This window comes from Tupaia chinensis, unplaced genomic scaffold, assembly GCF_000334495.1.
Source record: "Tupaia chinensis unplaced genomic scaffold, TupChi_1.0 Scaffold000489_1, whole genome shotgun sequence".
In the NCBI taxonomy this organism is placed as follows: Eukaryota; Metazoa; Chordata; class Mammalia; order Scandentia; family Tupaiidae; genus Tupaia; species Tupaia belangeri.
In genome coordinates this window covers 3,385,672-3,405,032 of record NW_006160001.1, presented here as the reverse complement: position 1 = coordinate 3,405,032, position 19,361 = coordinate 3,385,672, and the positions used below count along the sequence as shown (strand labels likewise).

The window sequence follows — 19,361 nt, the reverse complement described above, 5'->3', positions numbered from 1 at the left end:
CAAGATCAGATCCACATTGATTAAACATTGAAAATTCAGCTACAATCCAAACTCTGTCCATGAGCCCCAAAGCATGCATGCCAGCTGAAAGAAATGCAGAATTCAGCTGGTAATATTCTTTTGGAAGAGTACAGTAGGTTCTCACTAGAGTAATCACAAAAAGTAACCAAGACACATCACACTTCTTTTGTAGAATTAAAAATAAACAGTTGCAAGACTAAACATATTAAAGAATAATGGATCAAGAAAATACAGAAATTCATAATGGCTAGAGAAGAGACACAGGGCTATCCTGCCTTTATATCCATGAGCTGCATCTGTACATTGGCAGAAACTGCACCACCAAAGCCTCCCTTGGACGACATTTGGTTCTGAATGTCATGGGGCTAACTTATTTCGTTCCACTGAACATGTCTTCTGATCCCTCATGAACTGTGCATACAGTCTGGTGGCTCTCTAATCACGCTCTGGTCAGTCATCGCTTTTTAGGGTGAGGCTATTGTGCAACACAGCAGTTGACATACAAGCAGAATTCACTCATTCTTACAGTCCAAGATATAAATGAACACCAGTGAGTTTCCAAATCCCAGCTCGGGAAGTTCCACATAGCATGCTCCTCAGTGTGATGAATGTCCCATAAGATCAAAATGACAATTTTGCTATTTCACTGTGTTTTCATTCCTGGAAGTCAAGTATCTTATATAGTCAATTTAGTTAAAAAAAAAAAAAAAAAGATTATTTCCTTTCTTTGCTTCTGGTTCTGTGGTCTCCTTTGTGAACCACCAGGATGGTATAGAAATTGTCTTCACTCAGGACCTGTAGGAGCGAGTCACTCCTTGTCAGTGTTCTATTCAGCTCTTTCTGGGTTGAGAACATTCTATATGATGCCTACAGAAGATTCTGAAGACTCACTGTAATAAGTTGCTCCTTGAAGGTTTTTTTCTCATTTAGGTTCAAGCTTTCAATCAGAAATTCACACTTTCGAAAGTGACTCCATCACCGCCGGGGCAGCTCTCAGGGCCAGCTCTGCAGCTGCCATGTGTTCTCCTGTGCCTACAGGCAGAGCAAGAGGCCAATAAGACTTTTATTGAAAGTAATTAAAATATTGGTCAAACTTAGTTTTTTAATTATGTCTAAAGATGAGTCAAATATAAAAACAAATATATATCTATAGTTAATCCTTTCCCCACGAAGGCAAAATTATTGAGGAATGTTTATTTTCCCTCTTTACATGGCTAATCCAAGAGATAATATGGCTGTAGGTGGTAAATTCATATTTTCTCTTTCATTGCTTCTCTCCCTTGAACCTGCAAATCTTTCAAAACCACATTAATGAGATGCAGGCTTGTGCTTGGAAAGAGAACATCCAGGTCTCACAGGTTCAGAGCCCAGTGGACTGACAGGCTCTTGTCCTCCACGCTAGCCACCATGTCTTCAATGGCATTCCAGTCAAGCTTGCTAAGGATGCTGCCAGTACTCTCTGACATGCTGTCCATGCCACCCATCCCAAAAGGAGTCCTTGGCTGCTCCTCTTCAGCTGGTGACAAGTCCTATTGAATTGAAAAGAGATTCAATTACGGTGCTAGCCCAAGAAAAAAAAGAACTGGAACCTGAACTAAGTTCCCAAAGGTCCTAGAGTTTCTCATCCATTAAAAGGCTAAGGCAATGTGAAAGGAACCAGGATCACAGTTGCCCAGAAAATACAAAGTTGAGCCCCCAGATGGCATAGCAGTTATGTCACTGGACTCCCACATGGCCGACCATGGTTTGAGTCCCAGACCTGCTAACTTGAAAAGTCACATTGGGTGCACGTGCATGTGTACTCAAGATACAGGAGGAGAACAGAGGAGTAGGGATTGTGGCGTGGCCATTCCCCTTGCGGGGTGATTTCTCACTTTCCCTCTCACTGTCTCTGTCTGTCTCTCTCTCTGGTAGGCACATGTACCCTAAGGCAAGGACATCTTAAAAAAAAAAAAAGAAGAAGAAAATATAAAGTTGAGAATTCTGAAAGATAAATGCTGAAATACTAAGTCAAAAAGTAAGATACTTTAGGGACCAGAGGTGGCATGGTGGTTAAGGTGCTGGACACTCCCACATGGCCAACCAGGGTTCAAGTCCTAAATCTGGTGGCTTGCTTTCTCACTTCCTCTCTCTCACTCTCACCCTGTCTCTCTCTGGTCAAACTAAAAAATAAGTGAATGAATAAAATAAAATAAATAATTATAAAAAAAAAGTAAGATACTTTCAATCACTATTTTAGACTGACCCAACAACCATTCAGTATTTCTACATCCCACACAAACCAAACAAACAAACAGAGTAATCACTAGACAAACTGAAGTTTGGAACAATGCTTACTTGAAGGAGAGAACTGGGACTCTCATGAAGAATCTTATGGATTTCTGAAGGTAATGTCCAGGGACTCACCACAGTCTCTTCTCTTTCATATTCTATACACACTTGCTTAGTTTGAGGTGCAAGCCCAGCACTTTTGTGGTTTTTTATTTGCTGCAGACTATGATACGGAGCATTAGAGTCTTTCAAGGGAAAAGAATAAAGCATATGTTGGGATTGATTCATCCATTCATTTGTTAATTTACTGTGACTTTTATCACTGAAGCCAAGGCAGTTAAGGTCTGGATATAGTTCACTTTAGGTTTCTGACAGTTCTTGGCCTATTACTGTGTGAGATGAAAACTGACTTCTGACCACCTCTTTTGATTTACAAGTAATGGTAATTATAGGACAAGAGAGTCTAAGGAGAGGCCAAAGATAAAACAGAATGGTGGGGCCAGCATGTGGTGTGGTTAAAGCACTAGACTCCCATATGGTTGATTGAGGTTTGAGTCCCAGACCCAACAACTGTGAATCAGGCCTAGCACATGATTGGATTGTAGCGTGGCCATCCCCCTAGAGGGGGATGATTTCTCACCTTCTCTCCCTTCAAAACAAAACAAAACAAAACAAAAATGAACTGTAAGGTCTCGACTTCAAAGTTGGGTAAGTTTGGAGAACTGAGCATTCCTCTTAGGGAAAATCTTATAGAAGCTTCCTAGAAGAAATGTTTCAGGCGTGTTCGCCCTGGCTTCATGCCTACAGTTTGCGCACAAGCATCAAGGTAAGTGTGGTAACAACACCCTTCCTTGGGTGTGACAACTCTTCCTCCTTACTATATATCAGTATTTGTTGAAAAAAGTCTTTCATCTCAATTAGTACCACAGGCAGCTGAGCAAACTCATCAGCAACAAAGGTTTCTGTACACAAGGCTCAACAGGCACTTGCTCCACCTTGCACAATTCACATTCCAAATCAATGTTACAACATGTTCGCCAAGGTGACCTAAAGAAATCCCTAAAACATGGGTGAATGGGAAATAAACACAGGCCCTCTGCATGCAGTCATGGGGCTCCTTGAAGAGAGGAGAAAGAGGTAAGAGAGGGCTATAGTTTGGGTCCACTTGGTCTTTTACAGCTCTGTTGATCTCATATGCCTAATGCAGAGAGTACCTCCACAAAACAAGCCTCCCCCAAATAATAGTAGCATTTTTGGCATTTACTACGAGCTAAACCTTGTCTTTGAGTCCATGAACAGTCTTTATTTGATTTACCTTCAAAATGTATTCCAACTCTAATGACTTTTCTTACTCCGGTTGTTATAATCCCAATCCAAGCAATTTCTCTGCTTGCCTAACTTGTGTTCTTTTTCTCGAAATATTTGAAACACTTAGAATTTAGGAAACACACACACACACAAACATATATATATATATTTTTTTAATTAATTTATTTTTTTTTACCTGAGAAAGCTTTTTGTCATTACCATTAAAAAAATAACCATATAGGTTTTTTTAGCTGGCAATGACTCGGCCAGGCCCGTCCTTTTGTCCTCTTGGCTACTGCCATGGCCCCCAAAATATGTAGACTACACAAAGGCCAGTGACTCTGGAAGTCTTCCACAGTTAGTAGTATAGGTCAGAAATTCAACAAATTGCTAGTGCAAACAACTGGATACCATATTATGGTACATAATACAATATTATGGATACTACAATATTAAACAAAATTATAAACAAAAATAAATAATCAGTACCCAAAGAGATGAACAGCCAGTGAAGGTACTCAGAATCAGACTGGATCAAAGTATTACTATGACACTCACTCATATATAAATGTAAGTGTTCACAATCACATTTATAGCAGAATGAATGCCTTATGAAAGCTAGGTTTACTTTCATTGTAATTCTAATCAAATAGACCAAAAATCAGTATTCTTAAATAAGATAGGTTATCTTTTTCTGTGAAACTGATGTGACTTGGTGCCACAGCTAAACTTTCCCTAATAGTAGCAGTATCATCAGCCCATGGCAACAAAATAATTTCATTTCTGGCATTTCATGGACTTTCATCAAAGCAACTGTATAAAGCATACAGACATCAACTCTGCTGGTCAATACAAACAAAAATGATGATTGTGGAGGCCAGCAGGTGGCATACTAGTTAAGGTGCTGGACTCCCACATGGCCAACTGTGTTTCGAGTCCTAGACCTGGTGGCTTGAAAATCACACTGGGCACATATGTGAGCACCCAACGTCCCAGGAGGAAAATGGAGAAAAATGGATTGTTGCATGACCTCCCCTCCCAGTAGGTGATTTCTCACTTCTTTCCCTCTCGTTGTTTCTCTCCAGTGAGAATACACATGGCCTATGGCAAAAACCTAAAAAATTAAATAAAACAATCATTGTGTTTGTGGAGCTCTTATCTTCCATGGTGACAAGTTAACATAGAAGGTTCTTTCTTACTAATCATAAGGCAGAGATCTGGAGGCAGAGGCAGAAATGTATAAAATTGGTAAAACTGCAAAATGGTGCTAGCATTCACAAAAAAGATCATGCCAAGATCAGATCCACATTGATTAAACATTGAAAATTCAGCTACAATCCAAACTCTGTCCATGAGCCCCAAAGCATGCATGCCAGCTGAAAGAAATGCAGAATTCAGCTGGTAATATTCTTTTGGAAGAGTACAGTAGGTTCTCACTAGAGTAATCACAAAAAGTAACCAAGACACATCACACTTCTTTTGTAGAATTAAAAATAAACAGTTGCAAGACTAAACATATTAAAGAATAATGGATCAAGAAAATACAGAAATTCATAATGGCTAGAGAAGAGACACAGGGCTATCCTGCCTTTATATCCATGAGCTGCATCTGTACATTGGCAGAAACTGCACCACCAAAGCCTCCCTTGGACGACATTTGGTTCTGAATGTCATGGGGCTAACTTATTTCGTTCCACTGAACATGTCTTCTGATCCCTCATGAACTGTGCATACAGTCTGGTGGCTCTCTAATCACGCTCTGGTCAGTCATCGCTTTTTAGGGTGAGGCTATTGTGCAACACAGCAGTTGACATACAAGCAGAATTCACTCATTCTTACAGTCCAAGATATAAATGAACACCAGTGAGTTTCCAAATCCCAGCTCGGGAAGTTCCACATAGCATGCTCCTCAGTGTGATGAATGTCCCATAAGATCAAAATGACAATTTTGCTATTTCACTGTGTTTTCATTCCTGGAAGTCAAGTATCTTATATAGTCAATTTAGTTAAAAAAAAAAAAAAAAAGATTATTTCCTTTCTTTGCTTCTGGTTCTGTGGTCTCCTTTGTGAACCACCAGGATGGTATAGAAATTGTCTTCACTCAGGACCTGTAGGAGCGAGTCACTCCTTGTCAGTGTTCTATTCAGCTCTTTCTGGGTTGAGAACATTCTATATGATGCCTACAGAAGATTCTGAAGACTCACTGTAATAAGTTGCTCCTTGAAGGTTTTTTTCTCATTTAGGTTCAAGCTTTCAATCAGAAATTCACACTTTCGAAAGTGACTCCATCACCGCCGGGGCAGCTCTCAGGGCCAGCTCTGCAGCTGCCATGTGTTCTCCTGTGCCTACAGGCAGAGCAAGAGGCCAATAAGACTTTTATTGAAAGTAATTAAAATATTGGTCAAACTTAGTTTTTTAATTATGTCTAAAGATGAGTCAAATATAAAAACAAATATATATCTATAGTTAATCCTTTCCCCACGAAGGCAAAATTATTGAGGAATGTTTATTTTCCCTCTTTACATGGCTAATCCAAGAGATAATATGGCTGTAGGTGGTAAATTCATATTTTCTCTTTCATTGCTTCTCTCCCTTGAACCTGCAAATCTTTCAAAACCACATTAATGAGATGCAGGCTTGTGCTTGGAAAGAGAACATCCAGGTCTCACAGGTTCAGAGCCCAGTGGACTGACAGGCTCTTGTCCTCCACGCTAGCCACCATGTCTTCAATGGCATTCCAGTCAAGCTTGCTAAGGATGCTGCCAGTACTCTCTGACATGCTGTCCATGCCACCCATCCCAAAAGGAGTCCTTGGCTGCTCCTCTTCAGCTGGTGACAAGTCCTATTGAATTGAAAAGAGATTCAATTACGGTGCTAGCCCAAGAAAAAAAAGAACTGGAACCTGAACTAAGTTCCCAAAGGTCCTAGAGTTTCTCATCCATTAAAAGGCTAAGGCAATGTGAAAGGAACCAGGATCACAGTTGCCCAGAAAATACAAAGTTGAGCCCCCAGATGGCATAGCAGTTATGTCACTGGACTCCCACATGGCCGACCATGGTTTGAGTCCCAGACCTGCTAACTTGAAAAGTCACATTGGGTGCACGTGCATGTGTACTCAAGATACAGGAGGAGAACAGAGGAGTAGGGATTGTGGCGTGGCCATTCCCCTTGCGGGGTGATTTCTCACTTTCCCTCTCACTGTCTCTGTCTGTCTCTCTCTCTGGTAGGCACATGTACCCTAAGGCAAGGACATCTTAAAAAAAAAAAAAGAAGAAGAAAATATAAAGTTGAGAATTCTGAAAGATAAATGCTGAAATACTAAGTCAAAAAGTAAGATACTTTAGGGACCAGAGGTGGCATGGTGGTTAAGGTGCTGGACACTCCCACATGGCCAACCAGGGTTCAAGTCCTAAATCTGGTGGCTTGCTTTCTCACTTCCTCTCTCTCACTCTCACCCTGTCTCTCTCTGGTCAAACTAAAAAATAAGTGAATGAATAAAATAAAATAAATAATTATAAAAAAAAAGTAAGATACTTTCAATCACTATTTTAGACTGACCCAACAACCATTCAGTATTTCTACATCCCACACAAACCAAACAAACAAACAGAGTAATCACTAGACAAACTGAAGTTTGGAACAATGCTTACTTGAAGGAGAGAACTGGGACTCTCATGAAGAATCTTATGGATTTCTGAAGGTAATGTCCAGGGACTCACCACAGTCTCTTCTCTTTCATATTCTATACACACTTGCTTAGTTTGAGGTGCAAGCCCAGCACTTTTGTGGTTTTTTATTTGCTGCAGACTATGATACGGAGCATTAGAGTCTTTCAAGGGAAAAGAATAAAGCATATGTTGGGATTGATTCATCCATTCATTTGTTAATTTACTGTGACTTTTATCACTGAAGCCAAGGCAGTTAAGGTCTGGATATAGTTCACTTTAGGTTTCTGACAGTTCTTGGCCTATTACTGTGTGAGATGAAAACTGACTTCTGACCACCTCTTTTGATTTACAAGTAATGGTAATTATAGGACAAGAGAGTCTAAGGAGAGGCCAAAGATAAAACAGAATGGTGGGGCCAGCATGTGGTGTGGTTAAAGCACTAGACTCCCATATGGTTGATTGAGGTTTGAGTCCCAGACCCAACAACTGTGAATCAGGCCTAGCACATGATTGGATTGTAGCGTGGCCATCCCCCTAGAGGGGGATGATTTCTCACCTTCTCTCCCTTCAAAACAAAACAAAACAAAACAAAAATGAACTGTAAGGTCTCGACTTCAAAGTTGGGTAAGTTTGGAGAACTGAGCATTCCTCTTAGGGAAAATCTTATAGAAGCTTCCTAGAAGAAATGTTTCAGGCGTGTTCGCCCTGGCTTCATGCCTACAGTTTGCGCACAAGCATCAAGGTAAGTGTGGTAACAACACCCTTCCTTGGGTGTGACAACTCTTCCTCCTTACTATATATCAGTATTTGTTGAAAAAAGTCTTTCATCTCAATTAGTACCACAGGCAGCTGAGCAAACTCATCAGCAACAAAGGTTTCTGTACACAAGGCTCAACAGGCACTTGCTCCACCTTGCACAATTCACATTCCAAATCAATGTTACAACATGTTCGCCAAGGTGACCTAAAGAAATCCCTAAAACATGGGTGAATGGGAAATAAACACAGGCCCTCTGCATGCAGTCATGGGGCTCCTTGAAGAGAGGAGAAAGAGGTAAGAGAGGGCTATAGTTTGGGTCCACTTGGTCTTTTACAGCTCTGTTGATCTCATATGCCTAATGCAGAGAGTACCTCCACAAAACAAGCCTCCCCCAAATAATAGTAGCATTTTTGGCATTTACTACGAGCTAAACCTTGTCTTTGAGTCCATGAACAGTCTTTATTTGATTTACCTTCAAAATGTATTCCAACTCTAATGACTTTTCTTACTCCGGTTGTTATAATCCCAATCCAAGCAATTTCTCTGCTTGCCTAACTTGTGTTCTTTTTCTCCCATGTGATCTAAAATTATATCATCTCCCTGCTTAACTTTACCCTCTGGAGTCTCAATGAATCCAAAGCAAAATTATCACTCCTTACCTTAGCCTACAGTCTCTAGCCCATCTTGCCAACCGTATCGTTTGTCACTTTTCTACAAAAATCTTTTTTGTTATACCAAATTTGTCTGTCTCTGGGCTTTGAACTTGCTGTTCTTTTGCCTGGAACCATTCCTCCTTATCCTTACATACTAGTCTCCTTTTTATGAGTTTTTTTTTTAATAATTATTTTATTTTTATCATTCATTTATTATTTTTTATTTTGACCGAGAGAGACAGAGGTTGAGAGTGAGAGAGAGAGGAAGTGAGAAAGCAAGCCACCAGATTCAGGACTTGAACCCTGGTCAGCCATGTGGGAGTGTCCAGCGCCTTAATCACCACACCACCTGCTGGTCCCAATTTTTTGTTTCTTAAGGTTTTTGCCATAGGGTGCGTGCACTCACTGGAGAGTGAGATGTCTCCTCCAGTGGGGGAGTCAGGGGAATGGCCTTTTCCTCCATTCTCCCCCTGAGATTCTGGGCACACGTGTACACAAGCCTGACATAATTTTCAAGCCACTGGATCTGGGACGCGAACTGCAATCAGCCATGTGGGAGTCCAGTGGCTTAACGACTATATCACCTGCTGGCCCTCAAAGAGCTCTTTAACCAGTTTTATCTAAAGTATCTCCACCTAACCAGGCATACTCTCCCTTTATGTGTTACTTTCTGTGCTGTTAATGACTGACAATGCCTGGTATGTATTAGGAGCTCAACAGACAGTTGCTAAATGAGTATTTATGACAATCCTATGGGGAAAGTGTTACTGCCCCAGTTTTGCAAACAAGGAAAGTGGGTTATATAATTTGCCCAAGATGATGGAGATCTTCCACCCCCAGAACGTGAGCTAATTATTAACTTCTATTATTTAGGATAAAGTAAGATAATACTCAGCGGGCACTTTAAGATAATCTTGTATCTGTAAGTGAGGAATCAGTGGGTCTATTTATTTGGATCTCCAAGGCAGCAACTTTCCAACAGTTTCTGCCAGGATTAATACCAAAAGAAGGAGATGGTCTTACAAGAAGGTTTAGAGATTTTTCTTTTGAATAGCCCCAAGTGTCTAAAAGAGAAACTAAGTTAATATCACATGGTAGCACCTGTTGCTGCCACTGTAACATCCAATGTGAAAACTGCTCTAGCTGAAAAAGTTTGACCTTTTTTTCTGCTATTTAAAGACATCACTAAGTATGTTGAGATGCTATGCAAAGTCCTAGGTTGAGATAATTATTTCGGTAAATATTAGATTGTCAGAAAAGTCATGATGTATTTTTCTTTTTTTTTTTTTTTGAGAGGTTTTTGCTATAGGGCGTGTGTGCTCGCCAGAAAGACAGAGAGAGACAGAGAGACAGAAAGGGAAAAATCACCTCCCAGGGGGATGGCCACGCTGCAATCCCTTCTCCTCCATTCTCCTCTCGGGATCTTGGGCACACACGCTCACGTGCCCGGTGTGAGTTTAAGCCGAGTCCGGGACTCAAACAGTGGTCAACTACGTGGGAGTCCAGCGACATAGCCATTATGCTAACTGCTGGTCCCAATAAATAATTCTTTAAAAGAAAGAAAGATTGTGCTGGACTCACATGGTTGACCACATTCAAGTCCCACACCTGGTGGCTTGGAAATCACACTGGGCTTGTGTGTGTGCATGCCCAACATCCTGAGAGGAGGCTGGAGGAAAATGGATTGCAGTGTGTTTGTCACTTCCCCTCTCTCTGTCTCTCTCTGGCAAACACATGTACCCTGCAGCAAAAACCTTTAAAACAAAAATGAAACACTGTGATAAATAAATTACTGTTAAAACACAGAAAAAGTAAGACTAAGTGAGAAGCTAGCAAGTGAGTAAGCAGTATTGTAACCGCAAGGGTAGACTGTCTCTTCTAAGTGTTAATAGATGGAAACAAATGAGACAGGGTGCTGAATTGGTCCTTCAAGTATTCAGGTCATGACGAAAAATTAGCAAAGGCTGTAAACACCAACTAATCCCTACTCCCATCTCTGTTACCATTAATTTGGTCTCCACATTTCAACACTTTTGTCAAATGAACATAATTACTGCCATCTGGAAAAATGAGACAGTCAAAACACCAACTCCACTGAATTTAAGGTTAAAAACCTTGCATTTTAGGGCCAGCAGGTGGTGTAGTGATTGAGGTGCAGAACACTGGCTGACTGCGATTCAAGTCCCAGACCAGGTGGCTTGAAATCACATAAAGGGGGCTGGCAGGTGGCATGTTGGTTAAGGTACTGGATTTCCACATGGCTGGCTGTGTGATTCGAGTCCTGGATGTGGCAGCTTGCTTTCTCACTCTTCCTCTCTCTCTAAGAATAACTAAAGAATAATAATGGTGATAAGTAGAATAAAATAAATAATTCTAACCAAAAAAAAAAGAGAGAAAAGAATTATAAACAAATAAATGTTAACATCTAAAAAAAAAAAGCAACACTGTAACAAAAAACAAGAAGGGGTCAGTGAGTAACATGGTGTAGTAAGGGCAGCTGGATTCTACATGGTCAACTGTACAGTTCAAGTCTCAGATATAGAAGCTTGAAAAAAAAATGCTGGGTTTATGTGCATATGTGCCCCAAATCCCAAGAGGAGAATGGAGGAGAAGGGACTGTGACATGGTCATTCCTCTGGGGTGGGAGGTGCTTTCTCACTTTCTCTCTCCTTCACTCTTTTTGTCTCCCTCCAACAAACACATAATGCCCTATAGCAAAACAACAACAACAACAAAAATCAAAATGGCAGACAGTGTCTACTACCTTATTATAAAGAAAGAGTGCTGCTTTTCCGAAGGAAACTGGTACACTGGCCATCCTGGTTTTCTGTTTTTTGTTTTGTTTTCCTTTTTAAATTTGCTATAGGGCATGTGCACTTGACAGAGAGAGAAAATGAGAAAGCACCCCTCAGGGGGAATGGCCATGCTGCAGTCCCTTCTTCATTCTCCTCTAGGGATTTTGGGCACACATGCACAATTGCCTGGTCTGTTTTTCTGGCTGTCTGGTCCAGGACTTGAACCACTGTTGGCTATGTGGGATCTAGCCACTTTAACTACCACACAACCTAGCTGGCCTAACTTTGTTTCTTTACAACAGGTTGCCAAACAGTGCCTACAGAGGCTAGCTTAAGGAACCTGAAAATGATTGAACTCATGACCTCCACCATCCCCTCAAGACAACCCTGCTCCTCCTCTGCACTACTTGTGTCAATCAGTGGGCCCAGTTTAGCCAAGCACTCAAACTGGAAACCTGGAGTCATCCCAGCGTCTTATTCTCAGAGGCAGGGCTATCACTGCACAAGAAACCAAATACCTAAAACTTTCTATGGGCAAGGTCTCAGGTTAGATCATGAGGTACCTCAAGAACATAAAACTCTAGATCTCTGGAGCTTTCACAAACAAGCAATATAAATGTACATGTATTGGGGGCTGGTAGGTGGTGTGGTGGTTAAGGCACTGGACTCCCACATGGTAAACTAAGGCTTGAGTCCTGGACCTAGTGGCTTGCTTTCTCACTTTCCCTCTGTCTCTTTCTGGTCAAATTAAAAAATAATAACAACAATAGGAATAAAATGAAATAAATTAAAATTTTTTAATAATTAAAAAACTACATAAACTTTCATCTGTTTTTAGGGATAACACTGTATTTTAGAACATTTTATCTTTTGATTAGACATTGCTAAGATATTTGCTTAGAAAAAAAAAAGCTATCGAGTACTATTACAAACAGTATTTTACAAAAGATTAAAATGAGAAACTCTCAAGAAAAAAAAAAAAAGGAAAAAAGCCTGAATTAATCCTAACAACCAGAACCATGTGTTTTAATGTGTACATGGGGGAAAAGATGGAGGAGGAGCCAAAATAGAACTATAAAATATAGCTTCCGACATGAAAAACTCAGTAGATGAATTAAATAGCTGCCTAGGTAGAGCTGAAGAAAGATGTGGTAAACTGAAAGATCTGCAAAGAAAAGAGGCACCAGTAGAAAGACAGGCATAATAGAAGGACTAGACTAATTCCTTCATTCTCATCATTTTTTTTTTTTTTGGAGAGGTTTTTTTGCTATAGGGCGCGTGCGCTCGCCAGACAGAGAGAGACATAGAGACAGAAAGCGAGAAATCACCCCCCAGGGGGGGTGGTCACACCGCAATCCCTTCTCCTCCATTCTCCTCTCGGGATCTTGGGCACGCACGCACACGCACCCGGCATGAGTTTTAAGCCACCGGGTCCAGGACACGAACCACGGTCGACTACGTGGGAGTCCAGCGACATAGCCATTACGCTAACTGCTGGTTCCCGATTCTCATCATTTTATAGTACATATAAATCAGTGTTTTCTCTTCATTATCATCCCTACCAAATTTAGATATTTTATTTAAATGGTAACTAACTCCACAGACTTCACTGGATTAATGTGAGGATTAAGTGTGAAAATGCACATAAGATGTTAGTACAGTGCTTGCTGTAGGGTTAGTATAACTCTTATTCACTATATTTATATAAGCAGACACTTAACTTCTCTAAGCCTTTGTCTCCTCAGTTGTTAAGATGAGATTAATAGCTGCCTGACTGCCCACCAGATTTGTTTCACTGTACGTCCTATTATAATCCTTATTTTTAAGGTGAGAAAACTGAGGATTACATAATGGATGAGAAATTTGCCCAGGGTGGGCCAGTGTGGTGGCTAAGGTGCTGGACTCTCACGTGGCTAACAGCAGTTTAAGTCCTGGACCTGGCAGCTTCCTTTCTCACTTTCTTTCTCTCTCTCTGAGTCTGTCTCTGGTGAGCACACATGCCCTACAGTAAATTAAAAATAATAACAACAATAATAATAAATAATTCTTTAAAAGAAGAGAGAGAAAGAAAGAGATTTACCCAGGATTATAGAATAAATGATGAATCAAAATTTCACAGAAGGTGCTTCTCTGAACTCCTGAGCTACATTGTCAAACCCTTTATCCTAAAATATTTGAAATTTGTAAGAGTGTGTAATAATTTTTTTTTTTTTTGCCTAAGGATGCATGTACTCAACAGAGAGAGGGAGAGGAAGAAAGCAGCTCCCAGCAGGGTGTGGTCAATTTTTGCTCCTCCATTTCTCCATTCCTGTTGAGTTTTAGGGGACCTGTGCATGCACACAGATGCCTGGTGTGTTTCCCAAGCTGCCAGGACTAGGATTCGAACCATATATCTGGTCATGTGGGCTCCAGATCTCTTAACCATCAGGCAAAGGGCCAGCCCTATGATTTTTTTTTTTAATTTAGTGTGAAATCTAAGAATTTTCTTCTAATTATCCCTTACCTTTCTGGAAGGTTACTGGAGACTTCACAGCCTTTCTTACTGCTGCTTTGACTCCACCACCTTTCTTCTGAATGGTAAAAGTAGCGGTTCCTATAAAGACAAATTGTTTCAACTTTCTATGTACACCCACGATTTTTCACATAAGGTAAGTTCTTTAAAGACAGAAATCTCCTGAACATCTCTGAATCTGCTCACCAAGCCCTGCACATAGAAGTCTAATAAATGGTAGTTGCTTTGAACCAAGAAAGCAAAACAAAAGTACAAAGGAAGGAAAAACTTTGAGAACTGGTATCCTTAGAGTACAAACATGGTCCTTTTTCAAATGGTAAGTATGTTTTGACATGTCTGGCAACTAGATAAACCAGGGACATAAGTCTATTAGCAGGAACACCTACACAAAATTAACTTTTATGAAGATAATGATTATCTAAGATTTCTTAAAGATAACAGTAGCCATTTACTGTCTATGCTATGCAAAATGTTTTATTTACAATCTTTTACAACCCTATAAGGTAGGTTTTTGGTTTTTTTTTTTTTCCAATTCAGGATAGAGCATATATATATATGTATATACACATACACATACATACATACATACATATACACATGTGAAAATAACAGAGGGCGAGAGATGGGTACCCTCTACAGGGTCTGGTCATGCTCCAGTCCTCTTCCACAGTCCTCTCGTCTGTGGTTGTGTCTCAGACTGACTAGGCCAGGGATTCGAACCTCAGTCACCACTTGAGATCCAGCTTCTTGTGAGCACCGCATTACTGCTGTATCATGAAGCTGGCCCAATAAAAGTAGGTTCCAAACAACATATCTGAGGGCACTAAGTAAGCAGTATAGCTGGAATATGAACCCAAGTCTAGATTATTCTAAAGCCTAGGATGCCTGCTACTAACCATACAGTCTTTATATTGATCTTTTAAAAATTTTATTTCAATTTCTTTTATACATTAGATCACGTTACTTAGCTTACAAAGTGTATATTCCAACAAAGTGAATATTCCAACATGTGTACATTTCTCACCAGTCCAGTTAACAATACTATAAAGTTATCTTCAACAGATAATAACCCATTTCTTTGTCCCATAAATGACTTGTCTATTTTTCTCCCTAATGTCCTTCCTCCTCATATTCTACTCCTTCACCCACCCTCTTCCCACAGTGTATTTGGTATTCACAACAATTTAGTATGTTTCTATATCCTTTAGTCATTCAGTTTCAGCCACAGAATGCAGACACTCGGCATATATTAAGTGGAGACATACACTGTCTCTCCTTCACAGCCTGGCTTGCTTCACTCAGCAGTAAATCTTCTACATGCATCTGCTTTTTTTTTTTTTTGAGAGGTTTTTGCTTTAGGGCGCGTGCGCACGCCAATCAGACAGAGACAGAAAGCGAGAAATCACCCCCCAGAGGGGATGGTCACGCCGCAATCCCTTCTCCTCCATTCTCCTCTCGGGATCCTGGGCACGCACACACACGTGCTTGGCATGAGTTTTAAGCCACCGGGTCCGGGACGCGAACTGCAGTTGACTACGTGGGAGTCCAGCGACATAAGCCATTATGCTAACTGCTGGTCCCCATACATGCATCCTTTTTTTTTTTTTTGCATCCACTTTTTATCAAAAACCAGGGTCTTGTTTTTTATGGCTGAGTAGTATTCCATAGAATATATGTGCCACAACGATTTCAATCTGTTCAACTGCTCATGAGCATTTGGGTTGGTTCTGTATGTTAGCAATTGTGAATAATACCACAATAAACATGGATGTGCATGCACTTTTCCGATTAAGAATTCTTCTGTCCTTTGGGTAGATACCAAGGAGTGGGATTGCTGGCTCATATTGGTAGTTATATTTGTACATTTTTGAGGAATCTCCAAATTGTTCTCCACAGTGGCTGGACCAATTTACATTCCAACCAGCAGTATAGGAGAGTTCCCCTTTCACCACTCCCCTGCCAGCAGTTATCTTTTTTTTTTTTTTTAATTTTAGTCATTTTGATGGGTTAGGTGGTATCTCATTGTGGTTTTGTTCTGCATCTTCCTTATAATGAGGGATGTTGAGCATTTTTTCCATATGCCTTTTGACTATTTGAATGTCTTCTTTAGAGAGTGATTCTTTCAATGCATTCTCCCATCTTTTAATAGAGTTGATCATCTTTTTTTCGGAACAGCTGCTTGAGTTCCCTGTGTATTCTTGATATCAGTCCCTTATCTGACATGTAGTTTACAAAAATATTTTCCCATTCTGAGGGCTGTTGATTTACACTAATTACTGTGTCTTTTGCCATGCAGAAACTTCTTAGTCTGATGTCGTCACACTTGATCTATTTTGGGGATTATTGACTGTGCTTTGGGGGTCTTATTTAAGAAGACTTTGCCTACCTCAGTGTCTCCAATCTGACTGTGCTTTGGGGGTCTTATTTAAGAAGTCTATGCCTACCTCAATGTCTCCGAGAGTTTCCCCACTGTTTTCGAGCAGTAGTTTTATAGTTTGAGGTCTTGGGTTTAGATCTTTGATACACTTTGAGTTGATTTTAGTCAATGGTGAGAGGTAGGGGTTCAGATTCATCTTTCTACAGATGGAAACCCAGTGTTTCCAGCACCATTTGCTAAAGAGGTTTTCCTTTTCGCACTGGACTGACTGGTACCCTTTGTCAAAAATCAGTTTGCTATATGTTTGGGAGTTTATTTCTGGGGACTCTGTTCGTGGTTCCATTGGTCTACCTGTTTCTGTGCCAATACCATGCTGTTTTGGTTACCCCAGCTTTGTAGTATATTTGTGGGCTAGGGAGTGAGATGCCACCCACTCCACTCTTCTTGCTAAGAATTGCTTTGGCAATATGAGGTTTTTTATGATTCCAGACAAACTGTATGACTGTCTTCTTTAGGTCTTTGAAGAATGTCTCTGGCACTTTGATTGGGATTGTGTTAAATACGTAGATTTGGGTAAAATTGCCATTTTGATTATTATTAATTCTTCCAATCCAGGAACATGGGGTGTCCTTCCACATTTTTGTGTCATTTTTAACTTCTTTTTTTATCTTCTTATAGATTTCCTTGTGGAAGTCCTCAACGTCTTTGGTCAGATTTATTCCTAGGTATCTTACATTTTTTGTGGCTATGGTAAATGGGATTACTTATTTGAGTTCTCTCAGTCTGCCTGCTGTTCATATATAGAAATGCTATAGATTTCTGTATGTTGATTTTGTACCCTGCAACTTTATTGTATTCATGTATTACTTCCAGGAATTTTTTCATTCATTGGGATGCCATTGGGTCTTCTATATATACAATCATGTCATTTGCAAATATAGTTTCACCTCCTCTTTTCCTATTTCTTTTTTTTTTCCTTTTTTTGGAGAGGTTTTTGCTATAGGGCGCGTGTGCTTGCCAGACAGACAGAGACAGAGAGATAGAAAGCGAGAAATCATCCTCCGGGGGGATGGCCACGCCGCAATCCCTTCTCCTCCATTCTCCTCTCGGGATCCTGGGCATGCACGCACACGCGCCCAGTGTGAGTTTAAGCCACTGGGTCCGGGACTCAAACTGCAGTCGACTACGTGGGAGTCCAGCGACATAGCCATTACGCTAACTGCTGGTCCCCTCTTTTCCTATTTCAATGCCTTTTATTTTATTCTCATTTGTGGTTGCACTGGTGAGGACTTCAGTACTATATTCAAAAGGAGTAGAGAAAGTGGACATCTTTGCCTTGTACCAGTTTTAAGTGGAAAAGCTTTCAGCTTTTCTCCATTCAGGATGATGTTAGCTATGAGTTTTTCATAGATAGCTTTTATTGTGTTGAGAAATTACCCTTCTATGCTGATTTTGCTGAGAATCTTGATCATGAAGGGATGTTGTATCTTATAAAATACTTTTTCTGCATCAATTGATATGATCATATAGTTTTTATCTTTCTTTCCGTCAATATGGTGTATTACATTTATGGTTTTACATATGTTGAACCAACCTTGAATCCCTGAAATAAAGCCCACCTGGTCGTGATGTATAATCTTTTTTATATGTTGTTGCATATGATTTGCTAGTATCTTGAGAATTTTTGCGTCTATACTCATCAGAGATATTGCTCTATATTGGTCTATAGTTTTCCTTCCCTGCCTTAACCTTATCTGTTTTGTGGATAAGGGTGATGGAGGTTTCATAGAATGAATGTGGGAGAGTTTCACCCTTTTGGATCTTTAGAAATAACTTGAGAAGAATAGCAGTTAACTCTTCTTTAAAAGTTTTGTAGAATTCAGAAGTGAAGCCATCAGGACCAGAGCTTTTCTTTGTTGAGAGGTTATTTATTACTGATTTAATCTCTTGGCTTGTTATGGGCCTATTCAGACTTTCTACATCCTCCTGGCTCAATCTTAGTAGATTATATGTGTCCAGGAATTTGTCAGTCTCATCCAGATTTTCTTGTTTGTTAGCATATAGTTGTTCATAGTATCCTCTAATGATGTTTTATATTTTTATTATGTCTGTTGTAATATTGCCAGCTTCACTGCAAATTTGATTTACCTGGTTCCTTTCTCTCTTCTTAGTAATAAGTCTCACTAGTGGTGTATTGATTTTGTTTATCTTTTCAAGAACCAGCTTTTACCTTCATTTATTTTCTATATAGTTCATTTATTTTCTATTTAGTTTATTTCTGCTCGGATCTTTATTATTTCCTTTCTCCTGGAGTTTTTTGGATTATTTTGTTGTTGCTTTTCCAATTCTCTGAGGCACAATGTTAGGTGATCCATTTGCCTTCTTTCCATCTTCTTATTTGCACTAATTGCTATGAAATTCCCTTTTATGACTGCTTTTGCAGTGTCCCAAAGATTATGGAAACTCGTGCCCTCATTGTCATTAAGTAAAAGAGAGAATGAAAGTGAGAAAGCAAGCCACCAGGTCCGGGACTCAAACCATGGTCGGCCATGTGGGAGTCCAGCACCCTCAACCAACACACCACCTGCCGGCCCTGATGCTGGATATAGTTTCTATGCCTTTGAATCTGTAGAGGCTTCCTTTGTGCCTTATCATGTGGTCAATCTTCGAAAAGGTTCCATGTGGGGGTGAGAAAAAAGTGTATCTTATTGGTTTTTGAGTGGAAAGTTCTATAGATGTCTGTTAAGTCCATTTGATTTATGGTATCATTTAGATCCTTTATCTCTTTACTTATATTTTGTCTAGATGATCTGTCCAGAGGAGATAGTGCGGTGCTGAAGTCTCCAACAATTAGAGTGTGTTGCAGTCTATCTCTCCTTTTAGATCTAACAATCTTTCCTTCATGTATTTGGGTGCTCCTGTGTTAGATGCATAGATATTTATAAGCATTATACCTTCTCTCTTTTTTTTTTTTTTTTTTTTTTGGAGGTTTTTTCT

The 19,361-nt window shown here is 40.0% G+C and overlaps 2 protein-coding genes across 2 annotated transcripts in view; both read right to left on the bottom strand.

Moving 5' to 3' along the window:
• Nucleotides 1-504: 504 nt before the first annotated feature.
• Nucleotides 505-2,775, bottom strand: LOC102492870 (ciliogenesis and planar polarity effector 1-like). The gene is made up of 3 exons (XM_014590844.2): nucleotides 2,359-2,775; nucleotides 1,378-1,550; nucleotides 505-1,053 (listed from the first exon to the last, which is right to left on the bottom strand). Exons 1-3 carry the CDS (start codon nucleotides 2,578-2,580, stop codon nucleotides 966-968), a joined length of 483 nt encoding a protein of 160 aa, XP_014446330.1. The 5' UTR covers nucleotides 2,581-2,775; the 3' UTR covers nucleotides 505-965.
• A 2,621-nt stretch (nucleotides 2,776-5,396) lies between these two features.
• The window catches only part of CPLANE1 (ciliogenesis and planar polarity effector complex subunit 1), a 182,135-nt gene continuing 168,170 nt past the window's right edge, over nucleotides 5,397-19,361 (bottom strand). The window contains exons 53-56 of the mRNA XM_027774878.1: nucleotides 13,979-14,068; nucleotides 7,251-7,429; nucleotides 6,270-6,442; nucleotides 5,397-5,945 (exon numbers count right to left, since the gene is read on the bottom strand). Of these exons, the coding sequence (XP_027630679.1) occupies nucleotides 5,858-5,945; nucleotides 6,270-6,442; nucleotides 7,251-7,429; nucleotides 13,979-14,068 (530 nt within the window). The 3' untranslated portion in view covers nucleotides 5,397-5,857. The remainder of the gene's footprint in view (nucleotides 5,946-6,269; nucleotides 6,443-7,250; nucleotides 7,430-13,978; nucleotides 14,069-19,361) is intronic.